Source organism: Ailuropoda melanoleuca, chromosome 16 (genome assembly GCF_002007445.2).
Source record: "Ailuropoda melanoleuca isolate Jingjing chromosome 16, ASM200744v2, whole genome shotgun sequence".
Lineage (NCBI taxonomy): Eukaryota > Metazoa > Chordata > Mammalia > Carnivora > Ursidae > Ailuropoda > Ailuropoda melanoleuca.
In genome coordinates, this window is record NC_048233.1 from 65,178,333 (window position 1) to 65,202,327 (window position 23,995).

The 23,995-nt window shown below is 38.6% G+C and overlaps 1 protein-coding gene and 1 long non-coding RNA gene across 2 annotated transcripts in view; one reads left to right on the plus strand and one right to left on the minus strand.

The window, feature by feature from the left end:
- LOC109489837 lies at window positions 1–17,220 on the plus strand. The gene is made up of 4 exons (XR_002142977.2): window positions 1–123; window positions 253–385; window positions 13,618–13,678; window positions 16,689–17,220. It is a non-coding gene; the product is annotated as an uncharacterized LOC109489837 (long non-coding RNA).
- APIP (APAF1 interacting protein) overlaps window positions 14,403–23,995 on the minus strand; it is a 20,257-nt gene continuing 10,664 nt past the window's right edge. The window contains exons 3-7 of the mRNA XM_002920620.4: window positions 20,902–20,950; window positions 19,496–19,613; window positions 18,090–18,225; window positions 15,337–15,504; window positions 14,403–14,724 (exon numbers count right to left, since the gene is read on the minus strand). Of these exons, the coding sequence (XP_002920666.1) occupies window positions 14,625–14,724; window positions 15,337–15,504; window positions 18,090–18,225; window positions 19,496–19,613; window positions 20,902–20,950 (571 nt within the window). The 3' untranslated portion in view covers window positions 14,403–14,624. The remainder of the gene's footprint in view (window positions 14,725–15,336; window positions 15,505–18,089; window positions 18,226–19,495; window positions 19,614–20,901; window positions 20,951–23,995) is intronic.

A 23,995-nucleotide genomic window follows, 5' to 3' on the forward strand; every position in this document is an offset into this window, starting at 1 on the left:
ATTCTGTTATGAAAGAGCGCATCTCGAAACAACTGAAGTTTAAAAACAACAACAACAACAAATTTGCTCATCCCTTTTGACTCAAGAGGCTGAAGGTAAATCCAGAGGCCCTGCGCAATCCAGGTATTAAAACCTACTATTTCAGTAGGTAGTTCGCTGTTAGACCTCTATTTTCATGTCTGCTGTTTATGCTTCTCTTTGTGTGTTAGTTTCATTCTCTTCAACCAAAAATAGATTTCCTCTGTATGGCAGGAAAGCTGGTCTTTGCAGCAGCTCTCCTTGAGTCAAGAAGCTCAAACTTGGAACGCTCCCTGTGGGCAGAGGAATGGTGTGCCATGACCAGCCAAGCCTGGGTCAGGGGATGACGTCTGCAGCCAGCGGGCAGGTAGGACTTGGGGACTGACAGTTGTTCTAGACTCCATGGGGGAGCAGGCAGGGTGGACGTGAGACCAATGAATGAGGAGAACAGGGCAGACTCTAAAACAGCGTACCACTCCCTGCAAACCAAGACCTGAGTACTGAGGAAGGACGGAGTGTAAGAGAAGAGTAGCTGAAGTTAGAAGATTCTTAGGAAAATGTCAGCCAAACGAGGAAAGAAAGGGAAGTGATTCTGCTCAAGGTCAATGCAAAATATTGAAAAAGCGCTAGGTAGCACTTATGCTGAGAATATAAGTGTCAGGAAAGAAACCATAAGTCAAGACAGGAGATGAAAGGAATAGAATAAAAGATACATGTTCAATGAAAAAAAGAGAAGAGAAACAAGAAAAACGCCCCCAGAAAAGTGTATGGGGGGGAATAAAGCAACAGATACAATCTTCTTTATTGATAATGGGTGGGCAGAAGAAATTAAAGAAAAGAACATGCAGGAAAGCCTCATTCTCAGGGTGTGAAAGCATTACGAAAGATTCGAGGTGATAATACATACTTTCGTATATTGTGGACTTGGTGTAAGGGTCAAGTTTTCATTTCATATGGGGACTGCAGGTGGTGGTTTGTTTCGTTTTTAAAATTTTTTTATTTTAATTTTTTTATTATGTTTAGTTAGCCACTATATGATACATAATTAGTTTTTGATGTAGTGTTCAGTGATTCATTAGTTAAGTATAACACCCAGTGCTCATCACAGCACGTGCCCTCCTCAATACCCATCACCCTGTTACTCCTTCTCTCAGGCCCCCTCCCCTCTGAAACCCTCAGATTGTTTCCCGGGGTCCATAGTCTCTCATGGTTCATCTTCCTCTCTGATTTCTCCCTCTTTGGATTTCCCTCCCTTCCCCTATGGTCCTCCGTGCTATTCCTTATGTTCCACGTATGAGTGAAACCATATAATACTTGTCTTTCTCTGCTTGACTTACTTCACTTGGCATATTCCCCTCCAGTTCCATCCATGTCAATGCAAATGGTGGGTATTCATCGTTTCTGATGGCTGAATAATATTTCATTGTATATATGGACCACATCTTCTTCATCCATTCATCTATTGAGGGGCACCTTGGCTTCTTCCACAGTTTGGCTATTGTGGATGTTGCTGCTATGAACATTGGGGTGCATATGGCCCTTCTTGTCACTACATCTGTATCTTTGGGGTAAATACCTAATAGTTTCTTAAGTAAATAGGAAAAATGCCTGAAGATTATGTGAATGGCATTGAATGATTGAAGATTAACAGCTAGAAGTAGTTAAGGCCTGGGTTAAAAATCACACTTATTTGAAAGTGTGGTGAGTCAGAATCATTGTAAATGGGAAAAGGTAACTCTTAGGAAGTCACCCGGGGCAAAAGTAATATCTTTCACAGCAGCCAGCTTTCACAACAGAGTGAGGCTTTTCGCAGACGTTCTTGGCTGGCAAGGGAAACCAGCAACTCGATGTAAGAGTTCAATTTTGCTTTCTGGATAAAAAGAGGCAAAGGAGAAGATTACAGGGGATTCTGAGATTTAGAAGAATGGAGGAAAGAAGTCTTTTTCAGAGAATTTCTATAAAAAGCACACAGCAATTGCTGCTGTGACATTGATGAACGTAGATTGGCATGAGTTCATTCATTCCATTGTGTGATAAGATCACCAGTTAGAGATGCCATGTGATTAAATTAACTGCAATAATTGCTGTAAAGAGAATTTAAAGGGCAGAATTCAATCTGACATCCTGTAAAATGAATGGCTTTGAAAGTGCCATTGGAAAGTGTCCCTTAGGTGCAGAGCCCTTAGAAGTTTGAATTTAAAACAGAATCAACACATTTCTAAGTTATACGAGACAGAGGTTATCAGGATCCTCATATCCATGAAAAATACTGGAACAAAGTAGGAAGGGCGGAAGTGCAGACTTATAAGTTAGTGTAAGTTCATTATTAGGAATTGTAGAGAAAGGAATATAATTGTTTCTTTAATAACATCCTAATATTCTAATAATTGTGATGTTAATCACCTCTATGAATATTGTTAAAATATGCATACAGTTTTACTAAAATGTCAGAAAGAATATACCCGAAATTTATACAAGGAACAAAAACAGATGTCAACCTAAAAATGTCCCTATGTGCATTTTAAGTCTTGAGCAATTTAAAAATGTATAAATCAAATATATATATCTGTATTTGCTGAGAGATATTTGTTCATCCAGGCTGGGTACATGTCACAGACTTCAGAGCCAAAGGCTTAGGACAAATTCTCACCCCTGCTGTTCACAGATATTGGGCAAGTTAACCTTTTGAAACCCATGTTTTCATCTGTAATATCGAGGTTTACATTAAAAAACAAACCTTTTTGGGGCTCCTGGGTGGCTCAGTCAGGTGAGCGGCTGACTTTTGGCTTTGGCTCAGGTCATGATCTCTGGGGTCTTGGGATCCAGCCCAGCACTGGGCTCGCTTGAGGATTCTCTCTCTCCCTCTGCCCCTCCCCCCGCTCTCTCTCTCTCAATCTCTAAAACAAATAAATCTTTTTTTTTTTTAAAGCCTTTTTTGATTGTCTGCTATGTGTGGGCACAAGGCAATGGGAATCAGTAGGACAGGGTGCTAGTTCCCCAGAAGCTTCTATGTGTGGGCAGATGGTGATAACAGCACAATCACGGGGCTGTAAAGAAGATGACTAGGAGAGTGGAAGTGTTTGCTAAACTACAAGATTTTATGCAATTATTGTTATTAAACATAGTTAATGAATGAAGTGACTCATAGTTTGCTAATTGGAAGACTCATAAAAATTAAAGACATTTCAATAAAGAGATATTAGATAAGCTTTATTGCCTCAAGATTTTAGAACCCTATTCTTTCTAATCTCTTTTGTGATGTAATATATGACTGATTTGTTTACCTATAGCTCCCCCTTCCAGTGCTGTCCCAAGCAGAGATTTAAGACTTTCCCAGTCCTACTCCATTAACTACCATAACCAATTATGTCCATAATATAAAAGCTAACATGGCGGGGCACCTGGGTGGCTCATTTGTTAAGCGTCTGCCTTTGGCTCAGGTCATGATCCCAGCGTCCTGGGATTGAGCCCTGGATCAGGCTTCTTCTTCTTACAGGGAGACTGCTTCTCCCTCTCCAGCTCCCCCCCCCCACTTGTGTTCCCTTTCTTGCTGTCTCTCTCTCTGTTAAATAAATGAAATAAATGAAATAAATAAAATAAATAAAATAAAATAAAATAAAATAAAATAAAATAAAATGAATGCTAATATGGCATTCATTCTTCCTAGGCTCATTTCTCCTCTAATGGAGTTGGGAGGAAGAGGTGAGGCAGACATTTGATTTTATTCCTAATTCCCATTTGCTTTAATATTTATGGGGGGGGCAAGAGTCATTCATACAACTTCTATTGACATCTATTTACTATCCTAGTTTTGCAGCATATCATTTGAAGGAGCAAGATTTCCCACCCAGTGTTGGTCAGGAACCTTCAGTGCCCTGGGGATGTCTATCTATTTCATTCCTTTGCTGTATCCTTCTGGTGGTGTCTTTTAGTTCATTTAAATCAAATAGATAAGCTGACAGATGGCCATCAGTGCTTCAACTGGGAGAGCCTTACACTGGACACCAACAGAACTGCCTGCTTCCAGAGAGAACTTATTACACTACTATATTGTATTTCCTTGGGATAGGATACTTTGCTTTTTACCCAGTTTTTATAGAATAATGGAAGCCAAAATGAGCATAAGATTATACATACATACACAACACACACACACACACACACACACACACACACCTTTTTATATTTAGAGCATGGGAAAGAAAATTTATTAATTGAATAGTTCATTCATACCTGAGGAAAGAGAAGGAATCTTAGCTAGCTAGTGAATTCCAGTTACCGTGCTATTATATCATGTTCAAGTTAACTTAAAGGGGTTGTATACCAGGGCAATAGCTCTTTTTTCTTATATTAAAAGTGATGGATGCAATGAAACTTGAAACCAACAATGAACATTTGTAAAACCAATGGAAAAAATTTTTGAGTGATTTTAAAACGCATTACTCAAGTGGTAGATAAATGGCTGGTGATGACTTTGTCCATATCCTCAAGGTGAGAAATAGGTATGATTGAGGGCCATACGTAAATACTTACTATTGAAAGAATGAAAAAAAAAAACTAGGCTAAATTCACAAATTACATATATAATATTATACTTTATGGGTGACTGAAAGAATTGTTAAGGTAAATTTGACTATTGGAAATTTTCACTTTATTCATTAACTTTCAAACCTAAGATGTAGGTCCAACTATACAACAAGAAAATGATTCCTTAGTTTTGTTTGCAAAGATGTGGCCTTTCTTGGGATAAAAATGATATCAAATAGGAAAATAAAATGTACTTAGTAAAAGTATAAGTAAACTAATAGAAAGAATAGAATACTATATTTATATTTAAAGGGAAAAATTAATCATACAGTTGAATAAGAAATGGAAGCTTAATGCATCATCACTAAATTGTCCCCAAAGAAATTTTGGACAGTATTAAGTCAGTAAAGCCAAAGATGTTTCTTTGTGAACATATTAAAAGTTCTTAGATTCCTAAGTCCCTAAAGCCTATCTCAGAAGCCATATGTGCATTAAGAAGCAAACTCTTTTTATACCCATAAGATATTGAGAAGATAAAGTTAGTTAATGTGGAAAGTGCAGAGGGTTTACTGAATGAGCTTGCTAAATTTTTTATCTGGGTAATTTAACCTCTGAATTTTATTTTCTTCATCTGTAAAATTAGGGGTAATAATACCTTCAAGAGTTATTATAAAAACTGGATAAAATGTATTTAAAGGTCCTTACCATATATGCCAACAAACTGGGCAATCTGGAAGAAAATGGACAAATTCTTAGAAACATACAAACTACCAAATCTGGAACAGGAAGAAATAGAACGGTTGAACAGACCCATAACCAGCAAGGAAATTGAATCAGTAATCAAAAATCCCGAACAAACAAAAGTCCAGGGCCAGATGGCTTCCCAGGGGAATTCTGTCAGATGTTTACATATTTTTTAATTTATTTGAGAGAAAGAGAGAGGAGGGGGAGGGGCAGAGGGAGAGGGAAAGATAGAATCTTGAGCAGACTCTGTGTGGGGCATGGAGTCCAACCTGGGGCTCAAAGGCTGATGTGGGGCTTGATCCCACAACCCTGAGATCATGAACTGAGCTGAAATCAAGAGTCAGACACTTAACTGACTGAGCCACCCAGGCACCCCTCTCCCAGACATTTAAAGAAGAGTTAATACCTATTCTCCTCGAACTGTTTCAAAAATAAAAATGGAAGGAAACGTCCAAATTCATTCTACAAGGCCAGCATTACCTTGATTCCAAAACCAAAGACCCCACTAAAAAAGGAGAATTACAAGCCAATATCCCTTATGAACATGGATGCAGAAATTCTCAACAAGATACTAGCAAATCAAATCCAACAGTACATTAAAAGAATTATTCATCACAATCAAGTGGGATTTATTCCTTGGCTGCAGGAGTAGTCCAATATTTGCAAATCAATCAACATGATACATGTAAAAGAAAGGATAAGAACCATATGATCCTCTCAATAGATGCAGAAAAAGCATTGACAAAACACAGTATTCATTCTTGATTAAAAAAAAAAAAAACGGGGCGCCTGGGTGGCACAGTGGTTAAGCGTCTGCCTTCAGCTCAGGGCGTGATCCCGGCATTATGGGATCGAGCCCCACATCAGGCTCCTCGGCTATGAGCCTGCTTCTTCCTCTCCCACTCCCCCTGCTTGTGTTCCCTCTCTCGCTGGCTGTCTCTCTCTGTCAAATAAATAAATAAAATCTTTAAAAAAAAAACAAAAACAAAAACAAAAAAAAAACAAAAAAAAAAACGAACCCTCAACAAAGTAGGAGTAGATGGAACATACCTCAACATCATAAAGGCCATATACAAAAGACCCATAGCTAATATCATCCTCAGTGGGGAAAAACAGAGCTTTTCCTCTACGGTCAGCAACATGACAAAGATATCAACTCTCATCATTACTATTTAACATAGTACTGGAAGTCTTAGCTTCAGCAATCAGACAACAGAAATAAAAGGCATCCAAGTCATCAAGAAAGAAGTCAAACTTACACGATTTGCAGACGACATGATACTCGATGTAGAAAACCCAAAAGACTCCACCAAAAAATTGCTAGAACTCATACATGAATTTAGAAAAGTTGCAGGGTATAAAAATCAATGTACAGAAATCTGTTGCATTTCTATACATCATAATGAAAAAGCAGAAAGAGAAATCAAGGTATCAATCACATTTACAACTGCACCAAAAACAATAAGATACCTAGGAATGAGCCTATCGCAAGAGGTAAAGGATCTGTATTCTTTTTTTTTTTTTAAAGATTTTATTTATTTATTCGACAGAGAGATAGAGACAGCCAGTGAGAGAGGGAACACAAGCAGGGGGAGTGGGAGAGGAAGAAGCAGGCTTCCAGCGGAGGACTGATGTGGGGCTCGATCCCATAACGCCGGGATCACGCCCTGAGCTGAAGGCAGACGCTTAACCGCTGTGCCACTCAGGCGCCCCAAGGATCTGTATTCTGAAAACTATAGAACATTTATGAAAGAAATTGAAGAGAGCACAATGAAATGGAAAGACATTCCATACTCATGGATTGAAAGAAAAGCATTGTTAAAATGTCTATATTACCCAAAGCAATCTACACATTTAATGCAATCCCTATCAAAATACCACCATCATTTTTCACAGAGCTAGAACGAACAATCCTAAAATTTGTGTGGACACACAAAAGACCCTGAATAGCCAAAGCAATCCTGACAAAGGAAAACAATGCTGGAGGCATCATGATTCCAGGCTTCAAGCTATATTACAAAGCTATAGTCATCAACACAATATGGTACTGGCACCAAAACAGAATGGAACAGAATAGAGAACCCAGAAATGGATCCATAACTATATGGTAACTAATCTTCTTTGACAAAGCAGGAAAGAATATCCAATGGAAAAAAGGCATTCTCTTTAACAAATGGCGTTGGGAAAACTGAACAGCAACATGTAAAAGAATGAGACTGGACCACTTTCTTCCATACACAAAAACAAATTCAAAATGGATGAAAGACCTAAATGTGAGACAAAACTCCACAGAGGAGAACACAGGCAGAAACCTGTTTGACTTCAGGCCCAGCAACTTCTCACCAGACACATCACCAGAGGAAAGGGAAACAAAAGCAAAAATGAACTATTTGGACTTCATCAGGATAAAAAGCTTTGCTTTTTATCCATAAACAATCCATAAAACTAAAAGGCAACCTACAGAATGGGAGAAGATATTTGCAAATGACATATGCGATAAAGGGATAGTATCCAAAATCTATAAAGACCTTATCAAACTCAATACTTGAAAAACAAATAATCCAGTTAAAAAATGGGCAGAAGATATGAGTAAACATTTTTCTAAAGAAGACATCCAGATGGCTAACAGGCACATGAAAAGATGCTCAGTATTACTAATCATCAAGGAAATACAAATCAAAACTACGATGAGATACCGTTTCATACCTATCAGAATGGCTGAAATTAACAACACAGGAAACAACAGATGTTGGTGAGGATGTGGAGAAAGAGGAAGCCTCTTACGCTGTTGGTGGGAATGCAATCTGGTGCAGCCACTCTGGAAAACAGTGTAGAGGTTCCTCAAAAAATTACAAATAGAGCTAACCTATGACCCAGCAATTGTACTACTAGATATTTATCCAAAGGATACAAGAATAGTGATTCAAAGGAGCACATGTACCCCAATGTTTATAGCAGCATTATTGACAATAACCAAACAATGGAAAGAGCCCGAATGTTCATCAAGTCATGAATGGATAAAGAAGATGTGATATACATATACAATGGAATATTACTCGGCCATCAGAAAGAAAGAAATCTTGCCATTTGCAACCATGTGGCTGAAGCTGGAGAGTATAAAGCTAAGTGAAATAAGTCAGTCAGAGAAAGACAAATACCATATAATTTCACTCATGTGTGGAATTTAAGAAACGAAACAGATGAACATAGGGGAAGGAGAAAAAAAAGAGACAGAGAGAGAGAAAATAAACCATAAGAAACTCTTAAAGATAGAGAACAAACTGAGGCTTGAAAGAAGTAGGTGGGTGGGGGTGGTCAGATGGGCGATGGGTATTAAGTTAGTTAGTTAGATCTTTGAAATTTCCTTCATTGAATTTTTGAAATTTAACAGTAGTAAATGGAGGAAAACAATATCTATTTCTATTTTAAGTCAAATTTATTTAATTTTCAGAAAACATACTTTCCAACAACAACATTACACAATTAGAGCTGTGACAGGGCACCCGGGTGGCTCTGTCAATTAAGTGTCCGCTTTGGCTCAGGCCATGATCCCAGGGTCCTGGGATCCAGCTCAGGGTTGAGTTCCCTGCTCAGCGGGGTGCCTGCTTCTCCCTCTCCCTCTGCTGCTGTTCCCCCTGCTTGTGCTCTCTCACTGTCTCTGCCAAATAAATAAATAAAAACCTAAAAAAAAAAAAAAAGGAATGCTGGCAGAGCAAGAGATGAACACTGCTTGTAACTTAAAACCACATAAGAGGTTACTTGTTTCAGTGATTATCACCCAAAATGTGATGATTCAATGATTATAGATTATACAGCAATGAAATAAAGCCAAATTCTCTTTCTGTCTTAAAGAAACTTGGAGGGAGAATTCTAATTGCTTCTTGAAAAGTGCTACCAGTTATGACTCCCATATGTGACCACCTTGACTAGAATTGCTGGTGAGATACCCATTTTCTTCATCCAAGAGGAAGTATTTGAGCAAATTGAAATACAAGATGAAACGCTCCTTTAGGTTATGACTTTACCTTTCTACTTGTTTGGGACGTTCTCTGGGGAACTATATTATTCTGAGGTACTTCTCACAAAAGAGAGTTGGGTGGGACAAAACAGCTCTAAAATCAGTTGAGAAACAGATGACATACTCTTGACTAAAATATGTTAATCCCTTATTCAATCTGGGAGTGAATGGAATGTCCTGCTCTTAATGAAATAAAAGTGTTTGATCTAGATCTCTTACCAGTTTAATCCTTCATTTGTAACCAACCTTCCCCCTCCTTATTTAAAGAAGTAGGAATAATTGAGAGAACCACAGTCACAAGGGCATTTGAAGAATGCCTGTTGTCCCCCTGCACAAATATTCACTCAACACCCATGTGTCAGACGCTGAGAATAAGCGTTCCCACAGCTATATTTGTATTCACTTCTGGACCTCAGCTCCTAGCAATCCACATTGTAGGGATCTTAAAAAAAAAAAAAAAATTAACCGGGTGATACAGACTTCCAGCAGCCATTTATCCACCTCTAAATCAGGTTTTGCAAATCTTTTCTGCATTTCCCGTGGTAAGAAACACATTGGGAGAGGTGTTACAGCGCAGCTGGAAGTCAATGACTTCCTTGCATTACAATTACCTCGAGACTAGCTGAGTGAGGGCTGTTTAGGAGAGAAATTTTATAGCTGGAGAGAATGCTTTGGGTGCATTTACAGTTTGAGACATGGTGGTAAGATGTTTACATACTTTTTCTTATATTCTATATACTTATTATTCCTATATGAGCTTCAATTTCCTCATCCCCCCACAAAAAAATGGGACAATACCTACCAAAACGCTCTTAGGAGAATTCAGTGGGACTTATAGAAAGGGTAATTAGTATTTATGGAAGAGCTGAATACCGACTAAAGGTCAAGCACTGTGGTTTGTCCTTTTACGTACTTTATCTCATTCATTGGCTTCATTTTAAAAATGAAGAGAATGAAATTAAGCTGAAGTAACCCAACCTATAGAACCTAGAACCCAGAAAACAAATAGCTACTGGGTGTTTAAAATGGGTCAGGTATTTTTCTTGGTTGTAATGAGCAAGACAGTCTGTCTCAAAGACATCTTTACCATAAGCCTCCAAAAAATGTTTGGGGGTTTGGAAAGGGGAGGGTAATGGCTCATAGGGAAGAAAAATCAATAGCACCGTTTTGGGCCATGATGGGTTTAGATGCCTGTTAGACATTCAAGGGCTGAGGAGTAGGAGGTGAAGACAAGTCCGGAATGTAAAGGAGAGGTCTGGGCTGGAGATAGAACACTGAGTCATCAGCATGTAGGTAATATTTAAAGCTGTGGCACTGAATGAGATTTCCCGGGAAAAAAGTAAAGATGGAGACAAAGTTAAGGGCGGACAGCCCTGGGGCCCTCCAACATTGTGGTCTGATAGAGGAAAAATACTCAAGAAAAGAACCACAGACATGGCCAATGAGGTGAGTAGGAAATGGTGTGAGTCTGGGGTCATGGAAGCCTAGAGAAAAACGTTTCAAGGAGGGAATAATTACCAGGAATTCTACTGTGAAGTCTTGCAAAATACAGAGAGCTAATCACTAGTTTTGGCAAAAAGTTGCTTTTTTATTCAACAAATATTTATTTTGTACCAACTCCAGAGTAGATAAGCTCGAGGGACCAGTGAACAAAACAGACGAAAATCCCTGTCCTCATGGGGTTCAAATTCTGGTGAGGGGAGAAAGGTGAACAATTAAATCACAGTGTTAACCATAAAAGTAAAGACTGCCAATTATCTTACCTGCAAAAGATAGGTTTTTTGGGGAATAAAAAGGAATTGCAGTCTGGGACAAACAAGCTGCAGGAAAACCATAGGCACGTGGGGAGGGGGAACAAAGGAGAGGCATGCCTGTTTAAGGAGAAAAGGGGTAATTTGGAAAGGCTGTTAGGAACTAAAAATCCACTGGATTAAACTGGGAGTTCAAAGGGTGGTGGCTTCTCATTGGCTGAGCTGTTGCTAGGGGGATAAGGAAAGCTTGTCCTCCTCCAGCTGGAGCAGTAGAGAAGTACCTATGTGCAAGGTCAAGTCCATCTCTTCCTGTTGGGTTTGCAATTGACTACTGAGCGGTAGGTGTGATTGCTGCCTCTGTGGAAACCTCCTGACTTTATTTTAGTGAGGTTCCCCCTTACTAATTTTCCCAACAGCATGCTAGGTGGTTATAAGTGCTTTACAACTAAAACGAAAGCAAGGAAGAAGAGAGTTCTGGATGAGGGGGTAGGGCAGGTTAAAATTAAAATAGGGTGGTCAGGGAAAACCACACAGGTGACATTTGAAGACCGGAATGAGCAGAGGGCCTGAATGAGCTATGCAGGTGTCTGGAGGAAGAGCATTTAAGGGGGAAAGAACACCTGCCAAAGAAACTGCCTGGAAAGTTTAAAGACTCACTAGGATCCCAGTGTGGCCGGAGCAAAGTAAGTGAGGAGGAGGGAAATTGAATGAGGCAATGGGGGTGGGGTGGGGGAGCTGTGTGGAGCCTTCACTGTGAGACTGGAAGCCGGGGTTTTAAGCAGAGGAGTGACGCTGGCTGACTTCGATGTTGACAGGATTGTGCAGGCTGCTGTGTTGAGAATAGACTATTGGGGACAGGAGAGGGGTGCTGAGCAAAGGCTGAAGTAGGGAAGTTGGTTAAGAGGCAACTGAAAGAGTTTAGGTAAGAAACGGTGTCCCTTGGGCCAGGTGCTTAACAGTGAACCGAGTGAAAAGTTGAGAGATTCTGGATACACTTAGAATCGAAAGCAGATAGGATTTACCGATTAGCTGGATGTATAGCCTGTCAAAGAAACCACCAAGCATGGTAGCAAGATTATGAGCCAAAGCCACTGGAAGGATGGCGTTACCATTAACCATGTTGGGGAGGACTTCAGGAAATTGGAAATTCTGTCATGGTTATTGTCCTTACATGAGAAAGGGGTGGAGATTACTTTACGTGAAGAGGCTAGCCTCAGTGGGAACCATGAACAGCTCATCATGAGTCCCAGCTGAGAGGGGCAAGCCCACACAAGCTCTCTTAATTTTTTTATTAATTTTTTTAAAAATTGAAGTATAGTTGACACCAAATATTACATTAGTTTCAGGTGTACAACATAGTGATTCGATAACTCTACCCATTATGCTTTGCTCTTTCATGATGGCTTCCAGTTTTTCGATAAAATAACACTCAAGGTCATCAGCCAAGAGTGAATATGCAGGGAGGAGGTGTTTGAAGTTTGAAGAGACACTTACCAAGGAGAGTGGGGTATGAGGGTAGTAAAGTAAAATTCCCCGGGCAGCATTCAAAGCCCACTCAACCTTAATGACCTTAACATGGTTCTGTGTTTTCCTTCAGCCACCTTAAGGCACACAGATGCAGGGGTGGAGTCAGATGAGCTGGAGTTAGCTGTGACCAAGGTTTGCTGAGCACAGTGGAATGAGAGAAGGGGAAAGACATTCAATGTTCAAGGAATTCACTCACCCTGTGCCCAGGGTAGAGGAAGTGAGAACTACCACCACTTGAGAGGAGAGCCTCAGGGGAAACTGTGTCTTGGGGAGAGACAGGTTTCATTCGCGGCAAAGAAGGAAGCATTCAAGGGGGCTGAGGATGTGTGTGGGGGGATGGTTGTTACTCTTGGTAAATCTGTTTCAGTGGAGTGGTGTGGCCTAACTGGAGGGAGTGGGTCAAGGAACAAGTGAGAGAACGGTTGACAGAAAAGTGGACAACTCTTTAAAAAATGTTTGCTCTGAAGGTGCTGGATGAGCTGAAGGTTGAAGGCAAATTGAGTGAGTGTGTGTGTGTGTGTGTGTATGTGTTTTGAGATAGATGATATTTTAGTATGTTTTTATACCAATAGAAAAGATCCAGTTAAGAGGGTAAAAAATTGCCGATACGAGAGAAAAATGGCATACGTGCGGGGATCCTTACAGAAGCAAAGCCCTTGAGAAGGTCAGAGGGCATTGCGTTCAAAGCATAAGTGGAAGAATTGGCCTTGGAACCAACTCTGTACAAGGAAAGTGGCAAAGGAGGCTGTAGCAGGAAGGCTGATGGAAACATGAGCTGGAAAGTTTAGTTAGTTCTCTTTGGAATGAATCTATTTTACCTCCTCAAGTATGAGAGGTTGTCCTCTGGTGGCAGGGAGAATGTTGATCTGATGAAAGACAAGGGTGAGGAGAAACAGTCACGAGGTTGGCAAAATGAATTTACTAAGGAATTTTAGGAAGTTTGTTTGGCAGGATCGAGTGCCCACCTGAGATCTGTGGTCCTACAACTGAAGTGAGATCAGTCAACAGAGTTGTGTAATTTTTCCCCATCAGGCCTTGCTGCGTGGGTGCAAGTGCCAAGTGAGCGGCTTCACGAGGACTGAGAGCTGTCCAGGTGAGTGTGACTGAGGGAGCGCGGTACAAGGGGGTTAGGATGCTTGCCGTGAAGTGGTGCACATAGGGGGCTGCCATCTAGGCTTCGTAAGGGAGGAAGCAAGGACAGGAACGGGGTCCTGGATAATGACAAACGGTATGATCCAGGGGCTGGAGTGAAAGAACTGGGGTAAATGAACTCAAAGGGTAGAGGACGGAAAACTGAGAGGGGGTGTATGAGATTCAGACTGTGGAGACGGTGCGTAAGTGATTTTTCTCCCCCAACTGAAAAAAGTTTTCAGTAAGGGAAACCTTTATGATCAAGGTGATGTTGCTTTTCGCTACCCTAAAGAAAGCACTTTCTGATTATGTCACTGGTTTGGTCAGGCTTTGTTCGGCCAGGAGAGTGGGAGTTAATGGGAACTTCACAATCGATTCCGATATAAAATGAGTGCCTTAACATTTATCACAGAGAAGCACTACAGCATATAGGGGAAATCTATAAATTGCTTTGATATCAATATTGAGAGATACACTTGGCTTTAACTTTTCACATAAATGTTACGATGCCAATACTAAAATAAGAACATGCTCATTTCATGACGAATGGAAATTTTCTCATGAAGTCTACATTATCAGTAACTTTAAAGAACAAGAGGAATTCTCTGGGAGTGTATGTAAAAAAGGAGTTAATTTAAAGGAGAATATTTTACTGTTAAGGATTTAAAAGTAAATGAAAAAAAACATTCATTATGAAATATTTTATTCCATTGCATTGTCATTTAAAATTACAAGAATATAAGCAAATATTGTCCAATGTCAGAAGAGATTCAGGGTGGTCATTGTCAGTACTCAGTGACAAATTAACAGTATCACGGAAATGTTCACTTCATTAAAAAGAATAGCCAAGTTTCATTTGAGTCATAATTAAGATAAACTTTGTGCATAACATTAAACTTTCATTTGGCTTATACGATTCCATTTTCTCCAACTGGAAGCTGTGTAGGATCCAGCCCGACTTTCTTCATTGACACAGCAATATCAAACAAATAGTCGTAACACTCACACCTATAAAAGAAAAAGCAAAGATCTGAAGGTCTCAGTGAAACAGAGTTCCCCAATCCTACCAATCACATTTCTCCTCTCCATCAAGCCAACCCCAATCCTCGTGCATTTTTTTTTTTCTCAATTCCAGGCCAAATTTTTCTCATTCTGCCCCAGCATTATTAAAACATAGAAAGGAATCCTATTGAATCATGCAATCATATTACATGCTTCTCAGGAAATAAAGGGAGTTTAAAATGTACTACTTACATAAATTTAAGTTTTTTACCATGTGTCACTTTTTGAAATCAGTGTAGCAAATCATTATATAAGTTGGGTTAGCTTTATTCTTCCATCTAGCCTTAAACTTGGAGAATGAGATCTGTGTTTCCTTCTTTGTCAAGTGCATAGTGCCTTGCCAAATAATAGCTTGTCCAATAAATACTTCTTAACAAATGAATACATAATACAAATCAAATATCTAGAAATAGTAAGCTACTTAAATTTAAATCAATTTGACCAATAACACACACACACACAAAGTCATACTTTCTTTCCAATCATAAAACATACTCTATTCCCTTTCACATTTAGAGTGTGGTGACTGGTCCCAAATGTCCTGTGATTGATACTTACATGGTTTTAGCTTTCTCCCAGGTTTCTCCCCAGACATACACGCCATGACGCCTGACTAGGACCGCACAGGAGTCTGGGTATTCATTTATCGCACGAGCCATTCGTTCTTTGAGGTCTTTCTCCTCGGGTGTGTTCTCAATAATGGGTACCACTAACATATCATCATACCTATGAGACAAAACAAGCCATTTTTCCCCATTAAAACAAAAAGGTATTCATATGTAAAGTTTGTAACTTTTTTTCACATAACCAGTTAGACATTCTCTTTATATCTGAAAGCACTCCAAATTTTGGACAAGATGTTGCATGTTATTCTGTATATCTTGCATAAACAGCTGTATCAAAAGACGCCTTGGGAATTTGGCAGGTATTATTCTAAGTATAAGTGGCAGAAATTTGTATAGGATACCAAAACCTAACAAAGAAATGATCAAGATCATACAAGTATTTCCTTGAAGCAGAGACAATCATAATATTTTCAACAGGAGATGGGAAATGATAGATTGGATAACCAGAAGCATAGAAAGGATTAACAATTTAACTACTTATTAAGTATTAGTTTTCCAAAGATACAAAATCCTTTTCTTTTATCTCTGCAAGACCCCAAAGTGTCTCAGGCAAATACAGGTGTGGTTTGTGTACCAGGATAGCAAGAACCTTCTGGAAATAACTCTTTAACGGTGTGATAATACTTTCAGAACACTCTCAAGTCTGTGGGATTAGAATTTCTTTTGCTTCCATTTTGTTTTCAGGAAATACATGTGATAAAATAGGCCTATGTGTTTCCTTTCTGTTCGTGTAATAATATTTAAGCGAGTAACTTAGTTACTGGTAAAATTAAGTCTATCTCTGAGGTTGTTTATGTCCAGTCGAACTCAGACATATTTTCCTTTTTACATGAATTTCTCTTGCCTTGTTAATGTAATATCTGCTTTTTCACTACCTCTGTAATGGCCAAACTTAACAACAATAAAAAAGTTCTAGGTATAGTTTTATCAAACGTTGCAACTTTAGGACAGGCATAGGTTAAGTAGCTGTCATGTATGGAGATGTTTATTATTTCATTTAAGTAAAATAGAGGTACTTAAAAATATTCTTAAATATGGAAGGACTGAATTGCTAATCTCAGATCTTTCCTAATATTGGCCAAGAGAATCACAAAAATAAATCTTCCTCGAGTCTATACCAAATAGTTAGACATCTTTTTGGGGGTAAAATAATATCATAGCAAAATAAGACCTGAAACTCAATCCAAACCACCCACTTAACAGACAGAACACTAATCCTTCTGAGTCAAATGAGACAGGTTGGTCCTCTGCTCATTAAACAGTGTTCTTTTCACTCTACCACAGGCGTGTTGCTGCCAGAAGAGAGGACAATTACACGCACATATGGGAACCTCCCCTGAGGAGAATTAGGTATACATTTGAGAGTTTTTGTTTTTCAAGATGGACTTAAAAAAAAAAAGACATTTCTCTGTCTCCTGAATGGTGATAATGACCCTGTTACTGATTTCCCAGCCAGGCTCAAATAGAATTGCAAAGGACATTGCAAAAAAGTTTGTGTTCTTTAAGTTCTAAAACATTTAAAATAATATATGAAATGTGTATGTTATGGTGCATAAGAGATGGCATCTTTTCATTCATGACATTCTTTTCCCCACAGAATTCCAAAGCTGTGGAATTCTGTGCTTTCCTCTAACCACCCTTTCACCCCTCCTTCCGACCTATTTTATTTCTTCACCAAAGCAATCAAATGCCGAGGAAATTAATAGCACACATAATGCCTCTCCTTCAAGAGCCAGAATGGAAAGGGCAATGTGGGGCTAGACTTTCTTTAGTATGTACACTTTCATAATTTAAACATTTAACTTCGGTAAATAGGTATTCCACGGTGCTAAGGAATGCTGTAGGCATACAATAAATATTAACTAAAATCAAATCATCGTAAGTTCTCTGCTCAGTAGTTTAAACTTGGACATTCTATTACGTGGAGTAACAATAAGATATTGCAGTCAGAGCACTTTAGAAAAACTGGCACCCATTTTCTCTAAGCAAGATAAGGCAGAATCAGGCCCTTTAGCAAATTAATAAGCTCAGAAATAAGAATGCTGGTACATTCAAATGAAATGCTTAGCTTGTGCCTGAGTGCTGAGAACACGTTTCTTCCTGTCTCTGTATTCTAGACTGGCAAATAATCACTACATTTTGGTGGGCTGGTGGATTTATTTGATTTTATCTAGAAGGTTCTATACCATCTATGCCACTTTCCATACTGAAAAATTATAAAAACAGAGATCTACTTAATTGAAATAATTGTACAACTTTTATAAATATGAAAATGTTCTAGAAATACTAAATTAAATCAAGATGAAGTAGAAACTTCAGTAAGGGCTGAAGATTCCGGGAGACCAAGTGAAGGTGAGGGGATCTTGCTCTCTGGGTGATTCTATACGGAACATAATCTTTCCGTCTCTATAGAAAGCTCAGCCGAGGGTTTTTCACTTTACTATGACAAATGTTTCATTATTCCTGCTGCTAATAATTTACCAAGGTTGGGGTAGGGAAGGAGGAGGGGAGGCATCTGATTTGTGTCACTGAGAAGAGATCTGTATGATAGTATAATAGTAAGTGGGCTGTTATTTAACGTAGATCCCACAACATCTCATTAAAGGCATAAAAAGATCAGTAGCCTCTTTATCAAAAGACAGAAAAATAGTTCTCGAATTACTTAAGCAAAAATAGAAAAAATACCTATAATACCCTCCCGAAGTACATTTCCTTATTCCCTTGATCATCTCTTGATGGGTAATTTTAAACTCTCGTCCTGGAAAGAGAAGGGTGGCCATGACAGCAGCTTTTGAGTGGGTATGAATCACTGCACCTGCTCCTGGAGGAGGGAGAAAAAAGTCACATGCCAGTGAAAACAAAACGTTACCTTTTAAAGGGGAAAAAAAAAAAAAAAATATATATATATATATAAAACACACATACATTTATTTGTATATGACTTTTAACTTGTTTTCCTCGGCATGGAATCCTAAGTTAGCAGTAGACAGGAGGGTAAGGAGGGAGGAAGAGAGAAATAGTGGTAGAGGAGCTAGAAAGCAAAAGGCATTTAAGTTTTATCCTCATCAGGACAATGCACAGTACTTTACACGTGTTCAAGAAATAATTTTAGATGGTCTGAAGTACAGCTGTAATAATCATGGAGATCATAGCCAAAATGGTACCATTTAATTAGGGGTTCCTCTGTGCCAGGCACCGGGCAAGTCCCCTTTATATGTTACCTCCTGCTCTTGAGTCATCACGACAACCAGAGACGTAAATTCTATCTCCCCGACTTGATGGTCAAGGAAGTGGGGGGCTTGGAGATGTGAAATAACTTGTCTATGTTCACAGATAGCAGCAACAGCACTTGGATTTGACCTCAGGGTCAGTGTGACCCATAATCATCGAGTTAGGCTTCATAGTGCAGGCCATGTCTTGGTAGCATAAGGGGTGGTAGGGATTTTAAGGTATAATTGTAATGGATTTACCTAAACAGGATTTGTATGCTATAAAATTCAGTAATGGCTATTTTTGGAATTGGAAGTTTATTTAGCTTTTTGCTGGGAAAGGGGCTTCATGCTGTTAGACTCTGTTCCTGAGGTTTTACCCTCCCAGGAGCAGCTGACAAAGTCCAGCAATAGAACATAGCATGATCACAGACTCAATCCTGATTTCATTCAGTGGCTATATTAAAGCACGGTTCTAATGACTTTATTGCTATGGTTAAGCCAGTTATAATTTTCTATTTTCACCCTGTCCTCTAGTTCAACCTTTCCAGACTGATTTTCTACTACAAATTCTGGGAATTAAAATAAGACTCCTACTTTTATTGTACAGTACATTTTTTAAAAAGATTTTTTATTCACTTGAGAGAGAGAGAGAGAGAGAGCGCGCTGAGCAAGGAGCCCAACGTGGGGCTCGATCCCTGGGATCATGACCTGAGTTGAAGGCAGACACTTAACCAACTGAGCCACCCAGGCGCCCAAACATAAAGTTCTTATACCTTATACTAGGTATTCTAGAAACGTTAACTATAACAATAATTACAATTATTTAGGGAATCTACTCTGTAGCAAATATTCTTTATGTTCAGTCCATTTTCTGCTCACCTCTCATTGTGTAAGCATTCATGAAAAGAGGAGTACACTGGCTTTTTTTAAGATTCTTACATGGCGGAGGTCCACTTATGTCCTGTTCATTGATGTCACAAACAAACATGTCTTCAGGCTGTTTTCAGAGGTGGGGAAAAGGAAAAAAAGGCTTATATAGTGTCAGAAGTGTCCCCTTTCTTGTGTGTGCTAATATATATGCATGCATATTTAATTCAAATTTACATATCCATATATAGCTTCTCTTTGAAAATGTTTAAGCCATTTTGAGAAAAATTGTTTCTACTGGGGCGCCTGGGTGGCTCAGTCGTTAAGCGTCTCCCTTCGGAAGGGGGGATCCCAGAGTCCTGGGATCGAGCCCTGCATCGGGCTCCCTGCTCTGCTGGGAGCCTGCTTCCTCCTCTCCCACTCCCCCCTGCTTGTGTTCCCTCTCTCACTGGCTGTCTCTATGTCAAATAAATAAATAAAATCTTTAGGAAAAAAAAATGTTTCTACTGATAAAAATATTCTCGAGAGTTAAAATTCTTCCTTCAGAATTTGAAGAAACAATTGATATGGAAAATTTCATATGTATGTAATGATATTTCTGTTACTTCATTAATGTATCTTCTTAGATTTTCCCTGCAATTTCACAACTATATTTCAGAGAAGCTATACAAAGAAATCATTTCTTGATGGGTGCTACAGTTTTTCATATTTCATGATATGAGGAAAAATAGTAGAATTTCTAATCTCTTGAGAAACCTCACTGGTACTCGGAACTATGTTCACCTCAATAACATATATTATTTTAAAGCACAAGCAGGTAAGCAGATGTGCAGATCTTTCCTAGTAGTGCATGCATATTTCCGACTTGAGACTTTCACTTGCCAGGGTTTATTCCAAACTACAATCTAAATGTTTTATTAATGAAGCATTATGTTTTAGCTAGAAGTTAAGTGTTATATGTTTGTTTTAACTAGATTTTGAGTCTTCTAAGCATTAATATGGAATGAGACTTCTCAACAATTTGAAATAAAGTTTTGTAACTTTAGATTGGGATAGCTTTGCTATGGTTAAATGTGAGCCAGTTTGGTCCACTGGAGACTATCAACATGATTACCCTACTAGCCTGATAAAGATGATGCCAGAATGCTGCAAAATTATAATCACTTTGTAAAGACTGTGCTATTCGCTCGTGCCCTCTAGAGGTCGAAGGAGAATTCAAAACATATTAGTTGCATGGAGATTACTTAATCACCTTAACAAAATGGTTAATAGTTACTTAACCAATGTTTATTGATTATTTAAATTATAACAATATTACCCCCCTTAAAACTTCCCTTAAAATTAATTCCATTTCACAAAACAATAGTTAAGTAGAGAAGAGAAGGCATTTAGTGTTAAAAAGGATCCCTTTAACATACCTGAATCCGTTCCTTCTGCACTCCTGAAGGGGCAATGTAGATTTCATTGCTGGTAACACAAAATATAGAAATTGGCATTTATTAAACTCTACTGTTCTGCTTTGGACCAAAGACAAGTGTATTCTTGCAGTTCAATCGTCAATATTCTTTACAAATCAAATCACACAGAAAGCTATTTGATTTGATTAATGGTTTATGCTGTACAGAAAGAATAGCAAATTATTGTAATGTCTTTCTAATGTCAGTGACACAGTAAAATGTTGATAGTTTTCCTATATATTTCTTTATTTCTTTTTAGAGTGCAAAAATCAATGGTAATCAGAATTATCTGGTTAGGGGAAATACAACTCTGAAAACACAAGTCTTTAGCATCTATAAGCACGAGTAAGCAATTTATCTTATTATACGTGGAATAGTTATTATAAAATCCAACCAGAAGAAAATATGCTCATGAGGAGTAGATCTCTGTCTTATACGGGATCAAGTTTCATTTTATTGCTTGAAATGCTCTTATAAAACATGAAGTTCGGGGACCCCTGCTGGACAGTTTATTAAATTAACAGCATTAACACAGCTACTTTTTGGGTGGAATATATGCGTCCTATTGGAAAAGCACATCTTTCTTATGAAAATACTTTGGTAATAAAGCTAAAACAACAGTGGGAAGCTAAAAATAGAAAAGGCATGCTTACATCTGGAGATCCTTCTGTTACAGAATGTTGTGCTAGGGGAGAATATAACACTCATCAGAAAGTACTCTCAAATTTGATTTGGAAATTAATTCGAAAATCTTCTCTAAATTCTCTCTGGCCTCTGGCTCCTTTATCAGTTTCAGTTGCTGCCAGAGGGTATTAAAGAGCTGCCACGTACAGGCAAATGAGGGAAATCCCAGCACCTGCATGTTCCAGCTCCTGCCACTGAGCCACAGATAGAGGGACACTAAATATTAACTGTTTCCTAGTGAAAATAAGGATGATGCCCTATATTGAATCAAGCTATCAATCCAGTTGGGGCTGTTAATAAACCTATAGACTTGTAACTGACAAAAATGAAAATTCCTTGAAGGGTCCACTTGTAAACTAAGGTCTACAGAATAAATGCTTGAAAACGGGAGAGAAATCCAAAGCACAGCAAGCTATATTCAATCATTTGTTTTCAGGACTGTAGCTCACTTTACAGCTTTGTTGCATAAGAAAACACGGAGTGGCATTCCTCTGGAATCAGTGGAATTGGTAGGGATTATACTGTTAAAAAGGGCACTTTGCAAATACCAGGCATCCAAATCTTTTGTCCTTGGGTAACATGGAAGCACTCGAGAATCATGTGTGGTAGGCAGTCAGTGGACTTGTAGGGTAAGTCATCTTGTGTGGGGAGAAATTTATGCAATCCTGGGAACAGACCCAAGTAAAGTGAAAAAAAAAAAAAAAGCCTGTTGGTAAATAAAATCTGTCTACAAAGTGGAAAAATCCAGGGTATTCTGTTTATTCAAATGATTTGGTCACCTAAATCTGTTTTTATTGCTGCCTTTCTGAAAACAGTTATCAGTTTAGATCGATCAACTTTGGGTAATTAAACGATTAGCTAAATAGGTTATGGAAAAAAAATATTTACACCTACAAAGAAGGAACTATCTGGATAAAAATCAGAAGATGCCAGGGCCTCTATTTTAGGAGGGAAACATGCCAAAGACTAAAAGTGAAGTCTTTACTTGGTGCTGTAAGCTGCAAACAAAAAGCATTTTGAATTTGAAGGCATTAAGTTTGGGATTTATTTCTCCATACTCCCTGCTCTTTCACTATTTGGTAAGGGGGGGGGGACAAAACTCAAGAGTTCATAATATATCTGTGTTCAGTTGCTTCCATTTTTATTTACTGTCCAGTTATTTTAAAAAATTTAAATCTTACTAAACACCTCAGATATCTTGTCTACAGTATGGGCCGCTTAATTTTAATTCTAATAGCATGCCACAGGATTAGCGTCTCTGACACATGACAATGTCATACCATGGAAACAGGAAATGCTAAATGTGAATGACAGTGACCAAGCCTAAACACAGTGGCTGCTGCGTACCTTGGAATTGCTTATAATTACTGTCATTTTCTTGGTCTTCCATTTCCTCCTTCTGATTTAACGCTCATATGAATCTTAAGCTGTCTTTTATGTAAATCTTTTGGGACTACACGCAAGTAGCATAATCTAGAATGGTATCAGCCAACCCTTGGAATCAGTAAATAATTTTATATTTCCAAACACAATCTATCGGGTTTATCCTTCATTCCACATTTATTTGCTTTAAGCTTCAGACAAAGAAAAGCAAAGTTTCACTAACAACATGAAAATAACAGTGGATAAAGTTAATGATGGGGGCGTATGAAGTCATTTAAATATTAGGGGAAAAATGGATGTTTTACTACAGATTACCCATCTTACTTTGTAAAGCACAAATTTACTAAGATTCCAAACAATGCCATAAAATTGTGGTTGTTTCCACCCATGACCTCCAGGAGGAGCTCCTCACCCATTAAGAATCTAACTAAGGGCAAAGCATTTTATGCTTATGATGCAATGTCCCCATAAATTGATTGTAGTGCTGTAAAAATCATTTAATTTAAAAGGTGCCAGTGAGTGTTTTAGAGTGACCACCCACAATTTCAGTGCATGGGTTAACAAAATTCTTCTAGAAAGAACACAGTCTTTTATGTCTTCATGATAAAAAATGTGGCCGTTTTTTAAAAGAGCCACTTAGAAAAACGTTATTGTAACTCAGTCGGGTAGAAAGCTCTATTTTGTACATACATAAACTTTCTGCATATGTGAATAAAAAGCAGTTAACTAAAGGCAATGTTTAGAGTATGATCTATCATAAGTACAGCTGAGAAACCAAATTACTGGGAACTTACTAAGTGGATAAACGAAAACAAAATTAGGGCTTTGCTCTGAACAGGCCAACTTGGAAGTTTTGGCAAAATCACCTGAGAACCTGCAAAGTGCTGAACTGACACAGGTGCACAGGGCGATGGTACGAGAGGAGGCACAGAGAATGTACGATGTCCCAGATGTCCCATGGGGAACATGACCCAAACAGAGCTCATCC